The 22,213-nt window shown below is 44.3% G+C and overlaps 1 protein-coding gene across 1 annotated transcript in view; it reads right to left on the reverse strand.

Moving 5' to 3' along the window:
* The window catches only part of spag8 (sperm associated antigen 8), a 35,093-nt gene extending 17,838 nt beyond the window's left edge, over window positions 1-17,255 (reverse strand). Inside the window, exons 1-2 of the mRNA XM_078558175.1 lie at window positions 16,915-17,255; window positions 4,086-4,257 (exon numbers count right to left, since the gene is read on the reverse strand). Of these exons, the coding sequence (XP_078414301.1) occupies window positions 4,086-4,257; window positions 16,915-17,241 (499 nt within the window). The 5' untranslated portion in view covers window positions 17,242-17,255. The remainder of the gene's footprint in view (window positions 1-4,085; window positions 4,258-16,914) is intronic.
* Window positions 17,256-22,213: the final 4,958 nt, after the last annotated feature.

The raw sequence follows: 22,213 nt of genomic DNA on the forward strand, positions 1-22,213 counted from the left end.
CCGCCAGTGTCTTAGCTCTGTCTATCATTGATGCTTATGCTGTTTGGCACACAAGTAGTCCTGTGTTATAGCTTCACCAGGTTGACACCTCATTTTTAGTTATGCCTGGTGCTGCTCCTGGCATGCCCTCCTGCACTCTTCATTGAACCAGGGTCGATCCCCTGGCTTGATGGTAATGGTAGAGTGGGGGACATACTGGGCCATGAGGCGACAGATTGTGTTCAAGTACAATTCTGCTGCTGCTGATGGCCCACAGCACCTCATGGATGCCCAGTCTTGAGTTGCTAGACCTGTTCGAAATCTATCCCATCTAACACTGTGGTGGTGCCACACAACACGATGGAGGGTATCCTCAATGTCGTCTCCACAACAACCATGCGGTGGTCACTCATAACGATACTGTCATGGACAGGTGCATCTGCAGCAAGCTGGTTTGTGAGGATGAGGTCATGTATTTTTTTCCCTCTTGTTGCTTCCCTCCCGCCTGCCGCAGACCCAGTCTAGCAGCTATGTCCTTTCGGACTTAGCCGGCTCAGTCAGCATCGCTGGACTGATGATGGTGATGGACATTGAAGTCCCCCACCCAGAGTACATTCTGTGCCCTTGTCAGCCTCAATGCTTCCTCCAAGTGGTGTTCAACATGGAGGAGCACTGATTCATCAGCTCAAGGAGGGTGGTATGTGGTAATCAGCAGCAGGTTTCCTTGCCCATGTTTAATCTGATGCCATGAGACTTCATGGGGTTCAGAGTCAATGTTGAGGACTCCCAGGGCAACTTCCTCCTGACTGTATATCACTGTGCCGCCACCTCTGCTGGGTCTGTCCTGCCGGTGGGACAGGACATACCCAGGGATGGTGATGGTGGTGTCTGGGACATTATCTGGACTATATGATCCCGTGAGGATGACTATGTGAGGCTATTGCTTGACTAGTCTGTGAGACAGCTCTCCAAATTTTGGCACTAGCCCCCAGATGTTAGTAAAGAGGGCTTTGCAGGGTCGATAGGGCTGAGTTTGCTGTTGTCATTTCCGGTGCCTAGGTCGATGCCGGGTGGTCCAAATCATTCTTTTTTGAGACTTTGAAACAACTGAGTGGCTTACTAGGCCATTTCAGTGGACATTTAAGGGTCAACCACATTGCTGTGGGTCTAGAGTTACATGTAGGCCAGACCAGGTAAGGATGGCAGATTTCCTTTCCTAAAGGACATTAGTGAACCAGATGGATTTTTAAAAATGACAATCGACAATGTTTTCGTGGCCATCATTAGGCTTTTAATTCCAGATTTTTATTGAATTAAAATTCCACCATCTGCCGTGGCAGGATTCAAACCCAGGTCCCCAGAGCATTACCCTGAGTCTCTAGATTACTAGTCCAGCGACAACACCACTACATCATTGCGTGGGTTGGCATGGGGTAGGAGGGGCCATGAGGGGGTTGGTTGGGGGCATGAGGTGGCATAGGTTAGCATGGATGGGGCATGGGGAGTGTATGGGAGTGAGAGGGTCTCAGGGCTGGAGGGCTGCTTTCTGTTTATACATATTTTTCATTTAATTCAAGAAAGTGCCAGAACACAGAGCTACACTTTCCACCCAGCCTGCCTCTGAACCCGGCAACCTCCACACTAGTTCCGGGGGCAGCAGGCCTGACTTCTAATCCAGTCGGCTTCACCAGCCCCACCGCCCCTCCCCACCACCCAGAATAAAAATCAGAACTGTGGGCGGCCATTTTTTAAGGCCAGGTTTGCAAAGCTGGGAATTCTCCTGTCTCTGCTCACCTGACTCGGGAGTGAAATCTGGGCCCAAATATCATGCAAGTTAAAAACCGGGAAGTCAGGGATAAGAAACAAATTTAGTTGGAACTTCTGCCATACTTATCTTGTCAAAATAAGTTAGTTGAGGTGGCCAGAAAAAATGACTTCAAGAGGCAATTAGCTTTGGAGACAGTTTGAAGAATGTTGTAAGAAGGCAGGGACGGAGAGTGAGCTCTATAAATAAGGGCAGGTCTGTTAGGCATAATGATTTTTCATCTCCCTTAAATTCTTATATTTCACTATTTATATGTTGATGGATAGTGCCATGAGCAGATGGTGGCTACAAAAGCTAATGTCATACAGATGCAAATAGATCTACTCAGCGCAAACAAACTCCAAATTAAGCCGCTTTCCCCACCACACACATTACTTCCTCATTATATTCATGGACCTACAAAAATGCACCAAATATACATGTATTCGCACATACAAACTGTAATGTTCTGCAGTGTCTGAAAACAAATCCTATGCAGCGTGCACTAATAGTATGTTGTGTGATTTTCCTTCCAAATACCACAACTTTGCATTAAACATCTCCAAAGGTGGCAAAAATGCCAGTTTCTGAGCATATTTGAGAATGTCACTTTTTAAAAATTCTTTCATGAAATATGGGTATCATTGACAAGGGCAGCATTTATTGCACATCCCAAGTTGCCCTTGGGGAGCTGGTGTTAAGCTGCCTCTCTTTTGATTCATTCATGGGATGTGGCGTTACTGGCTAGGACAGTGAATATTGCCCATCCCTAATTGCCCTTAAGAAGGTGGTGGTGAGCTGCCTTTTTGAACCGCTGCAGTCCATGTGGTGTAGATACACCCACAGTGCTGTTAGGGAATGAGTTCCAGGGTTTTGACCCAGTGACAGTAAAGTAATGCCGATATATTTCCAAGTCAGGATGGTGAATGGCTTGGAGGGGAACTTGCAGGTGGTGGTGTTCCCATGTGTCTGCTGCCCTTGTCCTTCTAGATGGTAGCAGTCATGGGTTTGGAAGGTGTTGCCTAGGGAGGCTTGGTGAGTTCCTACAGTGCATCTTGTAGATGGTACACACTGCTGCCACTGTGCGATGGTGGTGGAAGGAGTGAATGTTTGTGGATGGGGTGCCAATCAAGTTTGACACCATCCAGGACAACCAATGGATCAGATCTAAGCTCTGCATTCCTGCCACTTCCAGTTGTGAATGGTGGTGAACAATTAAACAACTCACTGGAGGAGGAGGCTCCACAAATATCCCCATTCTCAATGATGGGGGAGCCCAGCACATCAGTGCAAAAGATAAGACTGAAGCATTTGCAACAATCTTCAGCCAGAAGTACTAAGTGGATGATTCATCTTGACCTACTCTAGAAGTCCCCAGCATCACAGATGCCAGTCTTCAGTCTATTTGATTCACTCCACGTGATATCAAGAAACAGCTGAAGGCACTGGATACTACAAAGGCTATGGGCCCTGACAATATTCCGGCTATAGTACTGAAGACTTGTACTCCAGAACTAGCAGAACCTCTAGTCAATTTGTTCCAGTACATATACAATGCTGGCATCTACCAAGCAATGTGGAAAATTGCCCAGGTATTTCCTGCACACAAAAATCAGGACAAATCCAACCCGGCCAATTTCCACCTCATCAGTCTACTCTCCATCATCAGTAAAGTAATGGAAGGGGTCATCAACAGTGACACTTGCTCAGCAATAAAAATAACCTGCTCACTGATGCCCAGTTTGCATTCCACCAGGACTACTCAGCCCCTGACCTCATTATAGCCTTGGTTCAAACATCGACAAAAGAGTTGAACTCCAGAAGTGGAAACAGCGCATAGTTAACTTAGATATTTAATTCAGTGTCCTATGTTGGCCCTGGAATGTCACTAACACGTTCCATCAGAGATCACCAGCAACAATCAGGAGTGGGATTCCTGACAATTTTTTTCTCTCTTCCTATGGCTGAGACTACTGAGACAAAGTGTAACAGCCTCACAACTTTGTAATTGGGGTAGCTTAGCACAGGTCAGGAAATGATCCTGAGCCATTCTCAACAATCTTTATTAACATGTAGAGGACAGAAATCAACTGGAGATCACTGAAAAAAAGAGTCTTTGGGTTTGATAGCCTAAGATGTAAAAAAAAGCTGTAGACTTAATTTATATTTACATGAATGTCACGCACATAACAGAGTAATCGAACCAAATTTTGTACATAACAACTATCGATGTAAGTTAGTAAAGAACTGCCATGAAAATAAGTGTTATGAAAATTAATTTCTCTTTTCAACTAAGGGTTACCTATTTCCCGTTGTAGAGGTCCCATGTGAGGTGGATATGATTCTTTATACGTGGTTAAGTCAGATATTTTTGACAAGTAATGAGTGCTGAGTAGACCTTTGTGCCCATTCTTGAATGCTAAAGCATTTGACATGGTCTTCTCTTCATCTTGATCGAAGGGAGCTGACATTTTCTGGAATAAGGGTTGAAGAAAAACTCAACAGCTATTACAATGCACCATGAGAGTATTCACCACAATCTCCATCCAATTTGTTAATGATCAGTATTTGCCACTTAGAACAAGCTAAATTTGAGATTACAAAATCAAACCTACAATACAAAGCCCTGATACTTACACATCTTGTGGCAAAATCAGGATTTTAAAAATTCCCTCTCCTCCCCAAATGTCAAGTGAACATTTTTCATAGATTCAAACAGTAAGCTAATTGAATGAATAGAGCACCATGTCCGAATTCTGTCCTGATCTGACATCCATATGCACTCACTTTCTAGTAAGAGTTCTTGGATGTCCCATGGTCAGGTGTGGATGCTTAGTTGATCTTTTTATTCCTTTTCAAGTGCATGGCACCATGACCAGTTTCGGTATTCTAAATGGCCTAATCAGCTTTCAGCTAACTCAAGACAGACTGTAATCATTAATTCACCATAGACCAGGAAGTTCTTCCATTCCATCCTCCTCTGCTGAAGTATTTCATAATGTATCAGTAAAAAGACAATTGTTAAAAGCATGGCAATGTCTGAGAGGAGACTGTCAATTTGCAGATGATAATCAATAAATGGCAGAGGTAATAAATACTTCACATCAATCTTGACTGAAGGGAAGTATTATGGTGGAGTTTTGTGCTGAATCAATGGACGTGCCTCAGTTGTTATGGGTGTGCTGAGGGATGAAGAACCCAATCCCAGATGCATATATACAGCTGCACATATTATAATGAAAGCCAAGGCAGGAGGATAGACATGTTGCTGTGTTCAACATGTAGGTTAGACTGGGTAAGGCCAGCAGATTTCCTTCCCTAAATCTCTCAACCTCGCAGCCTCAAACCCATTTGATCTGACCTGGCAGACACATGGACTTTGTGGTCTGTTGGTGAGGAAGTCTTCCTTAGATCAGACCACTGCTAGTGGGGTCAGGGTGAGGGAGGGGTGATTAAGGATCAGGGCTGGTGGATCAGGGTTGAGAATGCGTGCAATGGGATGGTTGGGGGGATGTTGGGAAGGATGGATGGGTCCTTTAAAGTCGAGTAGAGGTGAGCATTTCAGCTTCTCATGACTCCATATTGATATAAATCAATTATCTTCTTGGTTGTTAGGCATTCAGTAAGACCATTTCCCTAAGTACATTCTGCAACGATGCAACTGCTTCATGGCAAGCCAATCTTGAAGCAGGGACCACAAGTGGATGTTAGATTGCTTATTGGCATATTCAAAAAATATCAATGCCTGCTTCAGGTATGTGAAAAGGACACTTCTTGTTTGGCCTTACCCAATATGGCAGTTGGTGCACTTCCACTCATGAGTTTGCATGCACATTCTAGGGCCTCAGCAATGTGGCCTAATTTCTAGGCCATTGTCTTTAGCTTCAAATCAATACCATGCACTTTCATTAATAACTGGAAATAAATGTTCTGCTCTTGGCTTTATGAAATGATTCAAACCGGGCAGCTGAAATGCAAGAATGCAGCCTTAATAGAGCATTGATTGAGATGTTAGTTTCTTGGACACTGTTGATTAAAGTTTCTGGCATCAAGGTAAATTATACATCATTCCATCCATGACAATCAGTGATACCCAAAATTTCTCAACATGCAGAAATAGATGCTCTTTAAATCATTCAGTATAGGGCAAAACATTGTACAGTTCCAAGAAAATAAAATGATGCCATCTACCAATGAGGTAAGTTAATAAAGCTTTAAGTGATGATAATAATAGTGGCTAATTATGCTAAATTTGAAGTTATTATAGTCATTATTGAAAGACTACAGTTCTTTTTTACGATATCTCTTGATTACCACAAAACTCTCTTCTGGTGATTCATATGGCAAATTAAAATAATAGGTGTTGATTCAAGGAAGCTTAAACCTGATTCTGATTATATCCTAAAAATGACACTGCAATTATGTGCAATTGTAATTACCTGAACTACTAAGGAGATTTGGGTACAAAAGAAGCTATTTCTTTACAATAACCTGCTATTTTCTTTGCGAATAAACATTCATTAACAGCCACAGATGGCCAGTGAAGTGCAAAGAAGGGAATCTGCGCTGTTGTTTCATGATATTCAAAGACAGGCAAAATCCTATTAAAAATGTGAAGTTAATTGAGGAAAATGTATTTCTCTTACAGTCCCATTATCTTAAGCCTATTAGTTATATTTTTCTACAAAAGCAAAATACTGCAGGTATTGGAAAACTGAAATAAAAGCAGGAAATGCTGGAAACACTCATCAGGTCTGGCAGCATAAACTCTGTTTCTCTCTTCACAGCTGCTAAGTATTTCCTGCATTTTTGTCTTTATTTCAGTCATTTTTTTCTCTTTATAAACTTATCATATTAGTGTTAAGAATGGTACATTTTCCTACTTCAAGCACCATAGGAGTAATTTTCTGGCTTTGTGTTGCTCAGGGACCTTGTGCACACACATTGGCTCAAATCTTCTGATAACCAGAGCAGTGAAATCTGTTCTTAAGCCTGTGTTGCTCGTTGGGTCCCTGCAATAGTCCTGCCGTGTGTACGTTCGCTGAAATTGCCTGAGAAGTTTAAACTTCCAATAGACTGATTTGCGCTGCTTGGGAGCCTTTATGGATGTCTCCAACACTGACCTCAAGGTCAGAGACTTAGGCCGGATTCGCAGGACTTATCTAGATACTTACCCAGGAAGTGTTACATTGGTTAATACCTGGCCTGACTCAGAGATTAGCCAGTGTAACTGAACTAAGCACCATAACTGACAACCCCAATCACCTTCCCTGACCCAACCCAACCCAACCCGACACTGTCTCCCATCATTAGCCCCCACCCGACCTGACTACCCTCCTGACCTGACTGCCCACCCAACCCGACTGCCCACTCACTCACCTGTCAACTCACTCGCTCACTCATCTATTCATTCATTCAGTCACACACTCATTCACTCATCTACTCACTCATTCACTCTCCCGTCCACTCACACATTCGCTCATTCATTAAAAAACTGGAGACCTTTAAAAACTTACTTGAGTACAGCAGCTACTTTCATAAAAAGGGAGTGTGTCCTTTCCTTCCCCCTGAATCTGCTGCACTTGCTGACCTTTCCTAGAGAAGTTGTGCCAGCCCATTTCTGCTTCAGGCAGGATCAAAAGTCCCGGCTGAAAATAGGCAATTCCGTCGGGGCACAGAAAACTGAGTGGGCAGTAGCAACATGCCCAGCGTTGCCGCTGATCAGAAGATCTGGATCATTGGAAACTAATGATTGGAAAATTGATTGCTGCAGTCACCTGAGTTATCAGTAACCATGAAGCTTACTGACAGTGGTGCAAAGTGATAAAGTTATCAACAGCATCAATTAAACCCAGATAAGATACAGCATAGCCAGCAGCAGAGTCAAGTTGCACCTTCTCTGCTAAGCCAGCTTAGCTCTAACTCCTGAAAAAAAAAAGTCTTCTGCCATTATGAACAGGACGTCAGTGATGGGTCAGTGCAGTGCTGCCCTTAAAGCATTTGTTTCACTGTTGAGTGCTTGAGATTTGTGACTGAGAAATGAGTAGACCTAGGATCCTGTCAATGTGCAGAAATAGAGGTTACTTAAATCTTCAGTACAAAGTGAAATAACTGCACATAATTTCAAGAAAGTGCTGCCATTCAGCAGGTAAACAAAGTATTAAATGAAGATAATAGTGGTCATTTATAGAGAATTTTGCTTGATTGCCACAGAAATGTTTTTAATCTCACATGTGATATTTTTGATGCATCTTTGATTAGGAATGCCAGTTAAAGAACTCACATTTATATAGAGCCTTGTCACATCCTCGTGATGTCTCAAAGCTTTTTACAGTCAATGGATTACTCTACAACTGCAGTCACTGTTGTGATAAGATAGTTACAACAATTTGCATGTGCATAGCACCTTTAACGTGGTAAAATATTTCAAGGAGTGTTATCAACATTAATGACTTGCATTTAGGTCATGCCTTTAATGTAGCATAATGTCCCAAACAAAGTTTGCAGGCAGCTTAGCACACCATATTCACACAACAAGATCCCCAAAAGCCACAAATGAATGAACGGTGTGATATGTTTTTGTTGGTCAAGATTGATGGACAAATGTTGAGCAGGACACTGGGAGAAATTCCATGTTGTTCTTTGAATAGCACCATAGGAATTTTTACATTCACCTCAGCAGGCAGTCTATTCTGCCATTTTGATCTCTTTCATGCTTGTCAGCTAGATATATATTGGTGCCATCAACTAATTTTAAGAAAAGTATTACAAGAGTATCCTGATTCACATGAGTAACGACTTATAAGAAGAGAGGAAAGCCATAACACAACCCGTCAGAACCCCTTGTGTGTCCCGTCATCTTAAGCCAGAACCTTAGCACCAAAAGTAAAAAGTAGCCGAATGCACCCTCAATTCTATGTTGTCCAAAGTTGCCGCTAAAATTGAAACATGGTCACCACATTACAGGAAGGACATAATAGCTCTGGAGAGAGTGCAGAGGAGGTTTACAAGAATGTTGCCAGGGTTAGAAGAGTGTAGCTATGAGGAGAGATTGGATAGATTGGGGTTATTTTCCCTGGAACAAAGACGGCTGAGAGGTGACTTGATTGAGGTGTACAAAATTATGAGGGGAATAGATAGAGTGGACAGGATAAAATTGTTTCCCTTGATGGAGAATTCTAGAACCAGGGGACATAGATTCAAGATAAGTGGCAGAAGGTATAGGGGGGACATGAGGAAGAACTTTTTTACGCAGAGGGTAGTGGCTGTCTGGAATTCGCTGCCCAAGTTGGTGGTAGAGGCAGAAACTTTAAACTTGTTTAAAAAGTACCTGGATCTGCACCTAAAGTGCTGTAAGCTGCAGGGCTATGGGCTGGGTGCAGGAAGGTGGGATTAGAAAGGGCACCTGGGTGTCCTCGGGCTGGCATGGATAAGATGGGTCGAATGGCCTCCTTCTGTGCTGTAACTTTTCTATGGTTCTATGGCTATATTCAGAATATCCTCCATTATACAACTCGATTTCAGAAGAATCAAAGAAAGAGATTGCACTTCTGGAGCATTTCAAAGCCTCCGGGCATCCCAAAATGTGTCACAACGAATTGGTTATTTTTTTAGGTGTAATCACTGTTGTTTGTAAGTGAGCTTTGGTCAAGTTTCCTTCTCCTGGCATTTCAGAATAAAAGAGTCTGGCGATGCTCATTGTCAAAACTCACATACAAATATTAGCCACTGGGCAATCAAGGGGAATGTTCTCTGCTGGTTGGAGTCATACCTAGCACAAAGGAAGATGGTTGTGGTTGTTGGAGGTCAATCATCTCAGCTCCAGGACATCACTGCAGGAATTCTTCAGGGTAGTGTCCTAGGCCCAACCAACTTCAGCTGCTTCATCAAGAGTGGGGATTTTCCCTGATGATTGCACAATGTTCAGCACCATTCACTACTCCTTAGACACTGAGTCCAAATGCAGCAAGACCTGGACAATATCCAGGCTTGGGCTGACAAGCAGCAAGTAACATTTGCACCACACAAGTGCCAGGCAATGTCGTTTCCAACAAGATAAAATCCAACCATCGCCCCTTGATGTTCAATGGCATTACCATCACTGAGTCCCCCACTATCAACATCCTGGGGGTTACCATTGGCCAGAAACTGAACTGGACTAGCCATATAAATACTCTGGCTACAAGAGCAATTCAGAGGCTAGGGGGAGCCTATGTTATAGTGGTATTGTCTCTGGACTAGTAATCCAGAGATTCAGCGTAATGTTCTGGGGGCCCAGGTTCAATGGTGAAATTTGAATCCAACAAAAATCTGGAATTAAAAGCCTAATTACGACCATGAAACCATTGTCGATTGTTGTAAAAACCCATCTGGTTCACTAATGTCCTTTAGGGAAGGAAATCTGCTGTCCTTACCTGGTCTGACCTACATATGACTCCAGATCCACAGCAATGTGGTTGACTCTGAAATGGCCCAGCAAGCCACTTAGCTTTCACCACCACCTTCTCCAGGGCAATAAATGCTGGCCCAGCCTATGAAACCCACATTGTGTGAGTGAATAAAAGGAATCCTGCGGCGGGTACTCACCTCCTGACTCCCCAAAGCCTGTCCACCATCTGCAAGGCACATGTCAGGAGTGTGATGGAATACTCTCCACTTGCCTGGATGAGTGCAGCTCCAACAACACTGAAGAAGTTTGACACCGTCAAGGACAAAGCAGCCTGCTTAATTGGCACCACATCGACAAACATTCATTCCCTCCACCATCACAGGAGCAGCGGTGTGTACCATCTATAAGATGCACTGCAGGAACTCACCAAGCCTCCTTAGACAGCACCTTCTAAACCCACGACCACTATCATTTAGAAGGACAAAAGCAGCAGACACATGGGAACACCACCGGCTGGAAGTTCCCCTCCAAGTCACACACCATCCTCACTTGGAAATATGTCGCTGTTCCTTCACTGTCACTGGGTGAAAATCCAGGAACTCCCTCCCTAACAGCACTGTGGGTGTACCTACACCACATGGACTGCAGCAGTTCAAGAAGGCAGCTCACCACCACCACCTCAAGGGCAACTAGGGATGGGCAATAAATGCTGGCCTTGCCATGTCCCATGAATGAATGAAAAAAAAGATTCTGGAGAGAAACTGGTGCCTTTGGCATTCTAGCAGCGATCAATACCTTCAATTGATGAGGAGTATAAACTGGAAGAAAAAATTGGCAAGAGGCAGCGGTTGGGTAAAAGAAATGAAATAAATAGGCAGAAAATTTGTCAAGGCCCGTTTACGTACCTGGGAGTCACATTGTACAATAATCATCTACCTGGTCCTGTTGAGGCAGCCAGCCAGCGCAAAACCTTTGTGCTGCCTCCTCATCGAAATTACTTCAGCATGCAGCTAAGCATGACTCATGCTGCTGACTGGCATTGTTCTTAACGTAGGGCCCAGTATCTTGCATGGCTAGCATGTGTTTCAGCTGAAATGCATGTTTTAGAGACAGCCAACTCCTCTTGGAGGGGAGCTTCACTTGTTGTACAGAAGTTGTTGCAGACTATCTCTGAAATAGCAACAAAAGGACAGAAAATAGAGCAATAGGAACGAGGCTCCCAGGTTTTGATGCTGGAGGTATTGCTACAGGAGGTGGAAAGACAGAGAGACCAGGTTTCCAAAGGGAGCCAGGAGCCCCTCAATGAACAACCTAAAACATGAATGAGAGCAGGTGGCCAGGGAGAACAATTCCCAGAGTGTGACTGTGAGGACCTGATACCAGTGCCAGAAGAAATACAATGACCTCACATGGGGGCCAAGGTCAGTGAATGCATCTTAAAAAACATTTCCTATCCACTGTAACATCAATTTCTCATGCTCAGCAATCTCTACCAATCAGGACTCACGCCTGACAATCAGATTTTGCATCTCATCCTCACAGACCTACCAATGCAGTCAGCCTCACAGCCCCCCCTCTCTGCTTCCATATACCACCCGCTATTCAGCAATGGCAGGCACATCACACAAACACTTTGCTACACAGTGAATGACATTCTTCCCTGTCTCTTGCAGGACAAGGTGGCCCAAAACAGGAGGGGGCAGAGCAGAAACAGTAGAGGACTAGCATGCCTGTATCACCAATTCTCTCTGGAGGATATAATGCAGTACATCATGGGGCTGGTTGTCACAGAGACCATTGCATCTGGCATTGCTGAGAACATTAAGGATGACAATATGTTCCTGCTTTTTGGCCCTTCCCAAGTACACTTCATTGTCCTCCTGTGAACTGGCTGAAGTGTAAGCTGCTGAGGGTATGGCCGCTTGCTTTCCACCCCCACCTTCCCTCACCCCAACTCTCCCTTTCTGCTTTCAGACGCCCAGGAACTGTTGCAGGCCCAGCCACTGAAGCCTACACCTGATGTCTGATGAAGAAGCACTGTCACCTGATCTGACACTCGCAGCCACCAGCTCCAAATCTAACACTGTGCATTGAAGCCAGTATCTGCATGTGGCAACCAACTGAGCACAAATGTGCTGCAGGAAGGCCAAGGGTTAAGGGTGGTTCATGTGCCAGATCCCCAAGGGTGAGGCTATTCATGAGCTCTGCTGCAGAAGACTCGGATATGGACTCCAATGGGAAGTGGACAGGATGGGTTATTCATACCAAAAACAGTCTGCTGTCAATATGAAGAATGGAGGAGTCTGGCTTCAAATTGGCACAAGGTTTCATGCAGAGCTTGCAGCCCATGCTTTCCAGCATGGAGGTGGTGGCCAGCACTTGCAGACCCACCCATGCTGCAACATTTAGTGGTCAATGTCTCAGCTTCGATTGCAATATAGGCAGAAGCTAGCCGAGTGAAAGCTCAGACAGAGGTCATGAGATCCATGCTTTTGATTATGCAGTCTCAGACTGCTGTCACCATGGCTGTGGATACCTGTGTTCAAAGGGACTTACTGGATGTTTGCAGAAGTCCAGTAATCTCCCCTCCAACAGATTACTAGGATTGCTGGGGTGTCACACTGTGGGAATGGCAGTGGCACTATTGAGCATGAACGTACTGGCCTCTCTCAGGATGACAGCCTTTGTGCTCCTATCACTGCCACTCTAACAGTGCCATTACTTTGCCTGTCAGCCAGCCAGCCCAGACTGCAGCCACCCATATCAAGATGGTGCAGACCAAAGCCAGGTCCACCAGGTCCTGTAGCTCTGCTTGAGGTCCTGCAAGGCGATCTGCAGTCTCCCCTGTGAAAGTTAGCAGGCTTCCACCAGCTATACTGCAGCCACTGGGTTATGACTACATAAGAGCATCAGGGCAGACAAAAACGCCTGCAAGACAAAAGGAATGCACAGAGATGAATAGTTCAGTTTTGCATGTATTATGGGAAGAGGACTGGAGAATTGCAAACGTTACAGCCTTGTTCAAAATAGGGTGTAAAGATAAGCCCAGAAACTACAGGCCAGTCAGTTTAACTTCATTGATGGAGAAACTTCTAGAAACAATAATTCAGGACAAAAGTCACATGAACAAATGTAGCTTAATTAAGGAAAGCCAGCACGGATTTGCTAAGTGAAAATTATGCGGAACTAATTTGCTGGAGTTTTTGAAGAGGTAGCAGAGAGGGTTGATGAGTGCAATGCTGTTGATGTGGTGTATATAGACTTCTAAAGGCATTTGACACAGTGCCCAACAACAGAGCTGTGAGCAAATTTATACCTCATGGGATAAAAGGGACAGTAGCAACATGGATACAAAATTGGCTGAGTAACAGGAAACAATGAGTAGTGGACAATGGATGTTTTTCAGGCTGGAGGAAGGGGGTCACTATTGGGACCCTTGCTCTTCCTGAGATATATTAATGACCTAGACTTTGGTGTACAGGGCACATTTTCAAAATTTGTAGATGAGACAAAACTGGGAAGCATTGTGAACTGTAAGGAGGATAGTGCAGAACTTCAAAAGGACATAGGCAAATTGGTGGAATTTGCAGACAAATAGCAGATGAAGCTCAGTGCGGAGAAATGTGAAATGATTCATCTTGGTAGGAAGAACGTGGAAAGACAATATTAAAAAAAAGGTGAGAAAAGAAACATGTCAAAGCTTTTTGTCTTGTACTCATCATTCGCTTTGCAAGAATAGCGGTATAAGGGGAAAACAACAATGTATACTGTATGTGAAGAGAGTGCCTATTGGTTGGCAAGTGGCATCTGATTGGTAGAGGCATTGCCATGGAGAATGCACCAGTGATGGTGACAGACAGATGGTGCCAAGCATTGTTTGAAATTTAAACCAGGCAACTTGACCCTGATTGGTGAAGGCATTGCCCTCCTCAGGGCACTGCCTTGACCAATCTTTCAGTCACCATCACTTCTCCATGGCAATGCCTCTACCAATTAGAGTCCACTTGCCAACCAATCAGCACTGTCTTCACATATAGTATAAATTGTTGCTTTCCCCCTATATTGGTATTCTAGTGAAGCGTCCTGAAGAGTGCAAGGTGAAAAGCTTCGACATTACTCTTTTTCAGCAGTAGTCAAGTTCTGTACTACCAAATGACTATAAAATAAAGGGTACAGCTCTGAAAGGGGTGCAGGAGCAGAGGGGCCTGGATGTATTTGTGCATAAGTCATTGAAGGTGACAGGACAAGTTGAGAGTGTGGTTAGTAAAGCATACAGTATCCTAGGCTTTATTAATAGAGACATAGGGCATAATGTTAAGCTTGGCAGGCAGGCAATTGCCCGTCCCGGCTGAGCCTAAAATGACGCGTGATGATATCAGATGAGCCATCGAGATATTTTGTAGTCCCGCGATATTTTGTTTGGCGGGCACCATCGGAGTCGGCAGCATGCCCACCGACAATGAAAAGGCCTATTAGGGGCATTAAAAAGATAATTAAATTCAAATTCACGCTGCCCGTCCAATCTTACAGTTGGCGGGCAGGCGAAAAGGCCAAGTGGCCTTTGCACTTTTTAGGAAACCTCATCTACGGGCAGGATTAGGTTTCCTAAAGCAAATAACAATCAAATAAAAATTTTACACTTGAATTAAAAACCTGTCCCTGGGGAACATGCTTTATGACATTTTTATTTTCTTAATTTTTTTAAACAGCGCTTCATCTCCTTGAAGCAGCTCGTTGCCTCAGGGAGATTTTGCAGCGCTCTCTCGCACGCAAGCGCAAAGTTCATGCTCGACCTGCTCGCCCTCCTCCCCCCGCCTGCACAGGCAGCGCTCAATGCTGCCGCTTGCATAACACGCTGGGCGGTCCTTAATTGGCGCGCCAGTGTGAAATCGTGGTGCGGTGCGGTGCCAATCGCGGGCGGCGGCCCCCTGCCCGGCCCCACCAAGCCCGCACACCAAGGGCAAAATTCTGCCCATAGAGTATAAAAGCAAGGAGGGTACGTTGAACTTGTTCAGTAGTTCAGCCTCAGCTGGAGTATTGCATCCAGTTTCTGCACTTTAGGAATGATGTGAAAGCATTGAAGAGAGTGCAAGAAAAGATTCACGAGAATGGTTTCAGGGATGAGGAACTTCATTTATGAAGATAGATTGGGAATGTTGGAGCTGTTTTCCTCAGAGAAGTGAAGGCTGAGAGGAGATTTGACAGAGGTATTCAAAATCATGATGCATCTGCACAGAGTAGATGGGGAAAACTTGTTCCCACTTGTGAAAGGATTGAGAACAAGAGAGCACAGATTTAAAGTAACTGGTAAAAGAAGCAAAGGCGACATGAGAATTTTTTTACACACAGTGAGTGGTTAGGGTCTGGAATGCACTGCCTGAGAGTGTACTGGAGGCAGATTCAACCAAAACATTGAAAAGACAATTAGACTGTTATCCAAAAAGGAACAATGTGCAGGGTTATGGGGAGAAGGCGGGGTGGGTGGGTGGGGGAGTGGTGCTAGGTGAATTGCTCATTTTGAGAGTTGATGCAGACATGATGGGCTGAATGGTCTCCTTCTCCATTGTAACAATTCTGTAATTCTGTGAAGTGTTCTTTGATAAAGTTGTTATGAAATGGTGTTATGTTGGTGGCATTTATTTCAAGCTTTTGGCCTAGAGGATACTATGTTGGGCCATAGCAGGTGGATTGAAAGGTGGGGAACTGTGGAGCAATGGTGATGCCTGGAGAGCTCGTATGTCTGAGGTGAACAGATCCTGGATTCCACTCTCTTCCTCCTCCCTGTGCTCACTGCTTCCCTTCCCTGCTGCCTTTTTCCAGTCTCCAAGTCATGGAGCCCAAGAGGGATTGCAACTATAGCCCCAATTATTGAAGTAGACTTTCACCTAACAGGCCAAACAACTACTCTCCACCTTCTTGTCAGGATCCACCACCACTCCTTTGAAAATATAAATAGTTTGTTAGACTCCTCCAACAACAATAACAACAATCAGCACAGTACTTCCACTAACTAAGCACTAGCTAAGGTAAGTAAAAAGCACCCCACCCGGAAGTAGGATGGTCATGGTCAGCCGTTAAATAGCTTTGGTGGGGACGGGTTCCCTTGTGCAGCTGACCGCGTATTCAGCTGGGAATGTTTTAAGGACATTAACTGCTCCTGCACTGTCTAAAATGGCAGACCATATGTCAAAACAGAAACTGTTAGAAGTCATGACCTGCCCACTCTGCATGCCCCTGGTGCACACAAAGCCACGATGACCCTTTGTAGCATGAGGGCTAGAACCATTCATGCCACATGACTTTGGAGATTCTGTGGGGCTGGCAGTCTTGTGGCGCAGTTGTTGCATCCATACTTTTAGGCCAAAAGCTCTAGGTTCAAGACCCATTCCAAGATTTGAGGGCCATGGAAGGTGCATTCAAAACATGGCCAAATAGGTTGATGATCAGGCTGTAAATCCTTTCACTACACCTGATGGCAGGCAGTAGGAGCAGGACAGTTCCCTCGTCAGTCGCAGAAGGCAATGGCAAACCACTGCAGTACTTTGCCAAGCATAATCATGGACTGACCCAATGGAAGTCCATGGTTGCCAGTGCCCTTTTGGGGCATGGTACTTGAAGGAGGAGGAGGTAGTGCTGGCACCAGTGGTGCTGAATTCTGTGGCCATTGTATTTTGTTTGGTGACTGCAAAGCACAGTGATTTGGGGAGTCGCACACCAAATTCCTTGCTTTAAGGATCAGTACCTGTTCCAGCCAATTCCCGATTAGACACTTATTTTTAGTGTGAGCGTCATTGTTTTCCTGCGCTGCACCATCCCCTGCCTCCGCCGAAGGCTGCACATTGCCATCCTCCTTACACTCCCGGGTGGGCATCCGTTCTGCAGCCTGCGCTTCACTTAACTTTGCACATCCGTACCAGTCCCTCTCTGGTGGCCTCGCTGTATCACAGGCGGCAGCGGTGCCTGCAGTCCCTCTCCCTGCCTCCTCTCCCTCCACACGGCTACCGGCTTCTTCATCTGCAGCAAGAGGTAGCCTGGCTGCAGCAGACTCTTCGCACACCACCTGCTCCATCTGCAAAAAGCAGGAGCTCGCCAGCCGCCGCCGCCACTTTTTTACAAATGTCCCTCCCTTGCATCAACAAACCGTTGCTTGGAAACCCCCCCTCTGCGCGCAGAAGAGCAATCGCCGCCTTAACCATAGCAACTGGAAACAAACAGGGAGCCTGCAGCCTCGCGGAGATGGTGGCCAACTCAGGCTGGTGGGACTCAACTCGCATCTGCTCATCCAAGCAGGATTGCAGTGAACACTGCAGAAGATGCTGTGGTTAAAATACATTCAAATACATCTGTGCTGGAACCACTCAGATTGGGTCCTACATAGAATTTACAGCAAACAGTCCATTGGACCCGATACGCCGATGGCCTTGCTGTACCCCATACTAGTCTCCTCCTACTTTACTTAATCTAAACCTCTGCCTCATGTCCTTAAGAAGTTTTCTCTTAAATGCAGCTTCACCATTTGCCTCAACTACTCCACCTTGCAGTGAGTTCAGCTTGAGCAGGTTGGGCCTCTAGAGTTCAGAAGAATGAGAGGTGATCTTATTGAACCACATAAGATCATGAAGACTGGGATGGATGTTGAGAGGATGTTTCCCTTAATAAGGGAGTCTGGAACTAGGGAACATAGTTTAAAAATTAGCCATCTCCCATTTAAGACAGAGATGAGGATTTTTTTTCCCTCTCAGAATGTCGTTGGTCTGATGGATTCTCTTTGTCAGAGGGCAGTGGGGAGGTTGGGTCATTGAATATATTCAAAGCTGAATTAGCTTTTTGTTTGATGATAGAGTTTATGTGGGAGGTGGGGGGGCAGTGGGGACAGACAGGGAAGTGGAGTTCAGGCCACAATGAGATCAGCCCATAATCTTATAGAATGTAAGAGCAGACTTGAGAGGTCAAATAGCCTAATCCTACTCCTAATGCTTGTTCTCTTGTGTGGTCTCTGTTCCGATGACAGGTAGGGACTTGAAACATTAACTCTGCATGGGATTTTCTGTCCCTGCCCACCACTGCGATTATCCGGTCTCGCCGAAAGTCAGTAGACTTTTGGCTAGGCCTCCGGGTTTCCCACAGTGACTGGGCCGGAAAATCCCGGCCTCTGTTTCTCCACAGATGCTGCCAGATCTGCTGAGTATTTCAAAGAATCACAGACTCACAGAATGATTGGAGCATAGAAGGAAGCCACTCAGCCTATCATAACATGATTCTCAACTCAAACAGGGCCAGTTAATCTCATGAATAAATATCCTCCAATGTTGTGCTCCACTACAGAGGTGAAAGACCAGCTCTATGAGGAGATTGACACTGCTATTAGCTAAAATCCCTAAGTCAGAACATCTGAGATTTCAATGTAAGAGCGGGTGCAGACCATGAGGCCTGGCCCTCCTGACTCGGACATCATGACCTGAGAAAAATAAATCAGAATGGACAGAGACTACTTGATCTTTGCAGCTACATTGAGCTTTGTATAACTAACACATTACAGAATAGGTCATGCCACAAGATGTCCTGGAGACATCCAAGATAAGGGCATTGTCACCAACTGAGTCTGATCATCACTAGACATAACTCTCTGAACAGCATTCTCAACACACACACCGACCACAACGCTGACTGTGATACAGATCAATCCCTGGTTTAGGATGCAACCCTTGAAGTTTCTTTCATTCAAAGTAGAAATGCAGTTCTCGTATCAACATCAGCCATCCTGCCTACCCAAATAAAAACCAACAGTTCCTCAACTCAGTTGAGCAGGCACTATGCAGCATTCCTCAAAAGTACAGAGGTGAAATCGAACATATTTCGAGACACCATCCAGAATATTGCACTCTGGGACATGGGAAGCAAAAGCAGAAACTGCTGACTGGTTTGAGGCTAGCGTCATTGTGATGGAACCTGTCACTGAAACCAAGTAGTCTTCTCTCAGTAATTACAAGAATTACCAGAACTAGAATAGCCTGCTCTCTGGTTGGCTGCAGAAACTGCCCCAAAAACACTCAATGAACTCCTCTTCCAGGCTACCTTTGTTAATCTATATGTAGATTAAAATCACCGATCTTCCTGTATATAAAAATGTAAAAACAAAAAACTGCGGATGCTGGAAATCCAAAACAAAAAATAAAAAATACCTGGAAAAACTCAGCAGGTCTGGCAGCATCGGCGGAGAAGAGTACAGTTGACGTTTCGAGACAAAAGAACAAAGAGGTGTTGAAGGTGGTGATATTATCTAAAAGAATGTGCTAATTCAGAATGGATAGCAGGACAAGCAAGGTATAGATAGCTCTAGTGGGGGTGGGGTGAAATAAGACTAAAAGGGCATAAAAGGTATAGATAAATGATTGGTGGAATACATTAAAAATAATGGAAATAGGTGGGAAAAGAAAAATCTATATAAATTATTGGAAAAAACAAAAAGGAGGGGGAAGAAACGGAAATGGGGTGGGGATGGAGGAGGGAGTTTAAGATCTAAAATTGTTGAACTCAATATTCAGACAGGAAGGCTGTAAAGTGCCTAGTCGGAAGATGAGGTGCTGTTCCTCCAGTTTGCGTTGAGCTTCACTGGAACAATGCAGCAAGCCAAGGACAGACATGTGGGCAAGAGAGCAGGATGGAGTGTTAAAATGGCAAGCAACAGGGAGGTCTGGGTCATTCTTGCGGACAGACCGAAGGTGTTCTGCAAAGCGGTCACCCAGTCTGCGTTTGTTCTCTCCAATGTAGAGGAAACATTGGGGACCAAAACTGTACACAGTACCCCAGGTGCAGCCTCACCAACACCCTGTATAGTTGTAACAAGACTTCCCTATTTTTAAACTCCAAACTCCCAGCAATACAGGTCAAAATTCCATTTGCCTTCTTAATTACTTTCTGCACCTGCATGCTAACTTTTTGTGTTTCATGCACAAGTACACCAAGGTCCCTCTGTGCTGCACTTTTTTGGAGTCTCTCTCCATTTAAATAATAGTCTGCCTTTTGATTCTTCCTACCAAAGTGCATGACCTCACACTTTCCTACATTAAACTCCATCTGCCAAGTTTTTGCCCACTCACTCAGCTTATCTATATCCCCTTGCAGATTCCTTATGTCCTCATCACAACATGCCTTCCCACCTATTTTTGTAACATCAGCAAATCTGGATACATTACACTCTGCCCCCTCCTCCAAGTTATTAATATAGATTATAAATAATTGAGGCCTTAGGACTCACATACCAGAACAGACAGAAAGCTGTTCAGCCTTGCTCGCCTGAGGTCCAAGACAAAAGTGTGAAAAGTCCTCATCAGATTTGTTTTATGCCGATGATGCCACACTAACATTCCATATTGAGGAACACCTGCAGCAGCAAATGGACAGACTTTCTCATGCCTGTAAAGAGTTTGGTTTGACCATCTGCATCAGAACACCAAATGTCATGTTGCCAGGATGTTTCCATACTGCCATCCATCAATGCAACACTGGAGATTGTTGATAGCTTCACACATCTAGGCTTCACAATCACTAGCAATCTGTCACTTGATGCTGAAATCAATACACACATTGCAAAAGCTGCAGCTATCATGTCCTAGCTGAATAAGAGAGTGTGGAATAAAATATGTTAGATGGGAGAAAAGGCTAAATGGTTTCCACCTTCACAGTCTCAGATGTATCCTCGGCATCTCTTGGCAGGACAAGGTCACCACCTCAGAGGTCCTGCAACTAATTCCATCAGTATACTCTCATTGCTAAACTAACAATGTCTGCACTGGCTCAGCCATGTTCATCGGATAGATGACAGATATATACCCAAAGATATTCTGTACAATGAACTGGTCACTGGTGATGACCTCCTGGGGCGTCCATACCTTCGCTGCAAGGGCACCTGCAAGCGACATATAAAGATGAAAAATGGTGGGCATTTGCACTGGCAACTAGGAGACATGGATGGATCAATAGGGATGCAGTAGCTAATATTTAAGGGGATATTTCAGAATGCACAGAACAGATACATTCAAACGAGTGAGAAAAGGTCCAAGGGATGGGGAAAACCTCCGTGGTTAACTAGAAAGGTTAAAGATAGTATCAAGCTTAAAGAAAAAGCATACAATTGTGCAAAGATAGGTGGAAGGCCAGAAGATTGGACAGAATATAAAGAACAGCAAGGAATGACTAAAAGACTAATAAGCAGAGAAAAAATAGAGTGTGAGAGAAAGCTAACCAGAAATATAAAAACAGTACGAATTTTTATAAATATTTAAAAAAGAAAAGAATTAACAAAGTAAGCATTGGTCCTATAGAAAATGAGAGTGGGGAATTTATAATCGAAAACAAGGAGATGGCAGATGAATTGAACAGGTATGTTTCATCAGCTTTCACTATAGAGGATACAAGTAACATCCTAGAAGCTATAAACCAAGAAGTGGAAGTCAGGAAAATTACAGTCACCAGCGAAATGGTACCGAGTAAACTGTTGTAACTGTGGGCTGATAAGGGCCCGGGTCCTGATGGACTTCACCCTAGGGTTTTAAAAGAAGTACTTAGCGAGATAGTTGATGCATTAGCTTCAATTTTCCAAAACTCCTTGGATTCGGGGAAGGCCCCATTAGATTGGAAGATAGCAAATGTAACTCCATTATTCAAAAAGGGAGCGAGGCAGAAAGCAGGAAACTACAGGCCAGTTAGCTTAGCATTTGTTGTCAGAAAAAATGTTAGAAGCTTGCTATGAAGAGATATTAATGTATATGTTATTGGAATTTTTTTAAAAATAGAAGTTTTGTCTGTGTGTGTGTCAATTGGATTAAAGCCAGCTAGTCTGAGTGCTTTGAGGTATAGTAGTTTTGAGATATAAACAGTAAACAGGTAGAGGGTACATTTGCATTTTGTTGAATAGAGCATTCAAGAGTGGGAGTGAAATCTTGCACCTAGCTAGGAGACACTAAGCTATGCGTATATTACTAATAAAATTGAAAGGGGTTCAAAGTGCCTGGTGATGCAATGAGAATTTACATTCAAAG

The sequence above is a fragment of the Cetorhinus maximus genome, chromosome 1 (genome assembly GCF_964194155.1).
Source record: "Cetorhinus maximus chromosome 1, sCetMax3.hap1.1, whole genome shotgun sequence".
Classification (NCBI taxonomy): Eukaryota; Metazoa; Chordata; class Chondrichthyes; order Lamniformes; family Cetorhinidae; genus Cetorhinus; species Cetorhinus maximus.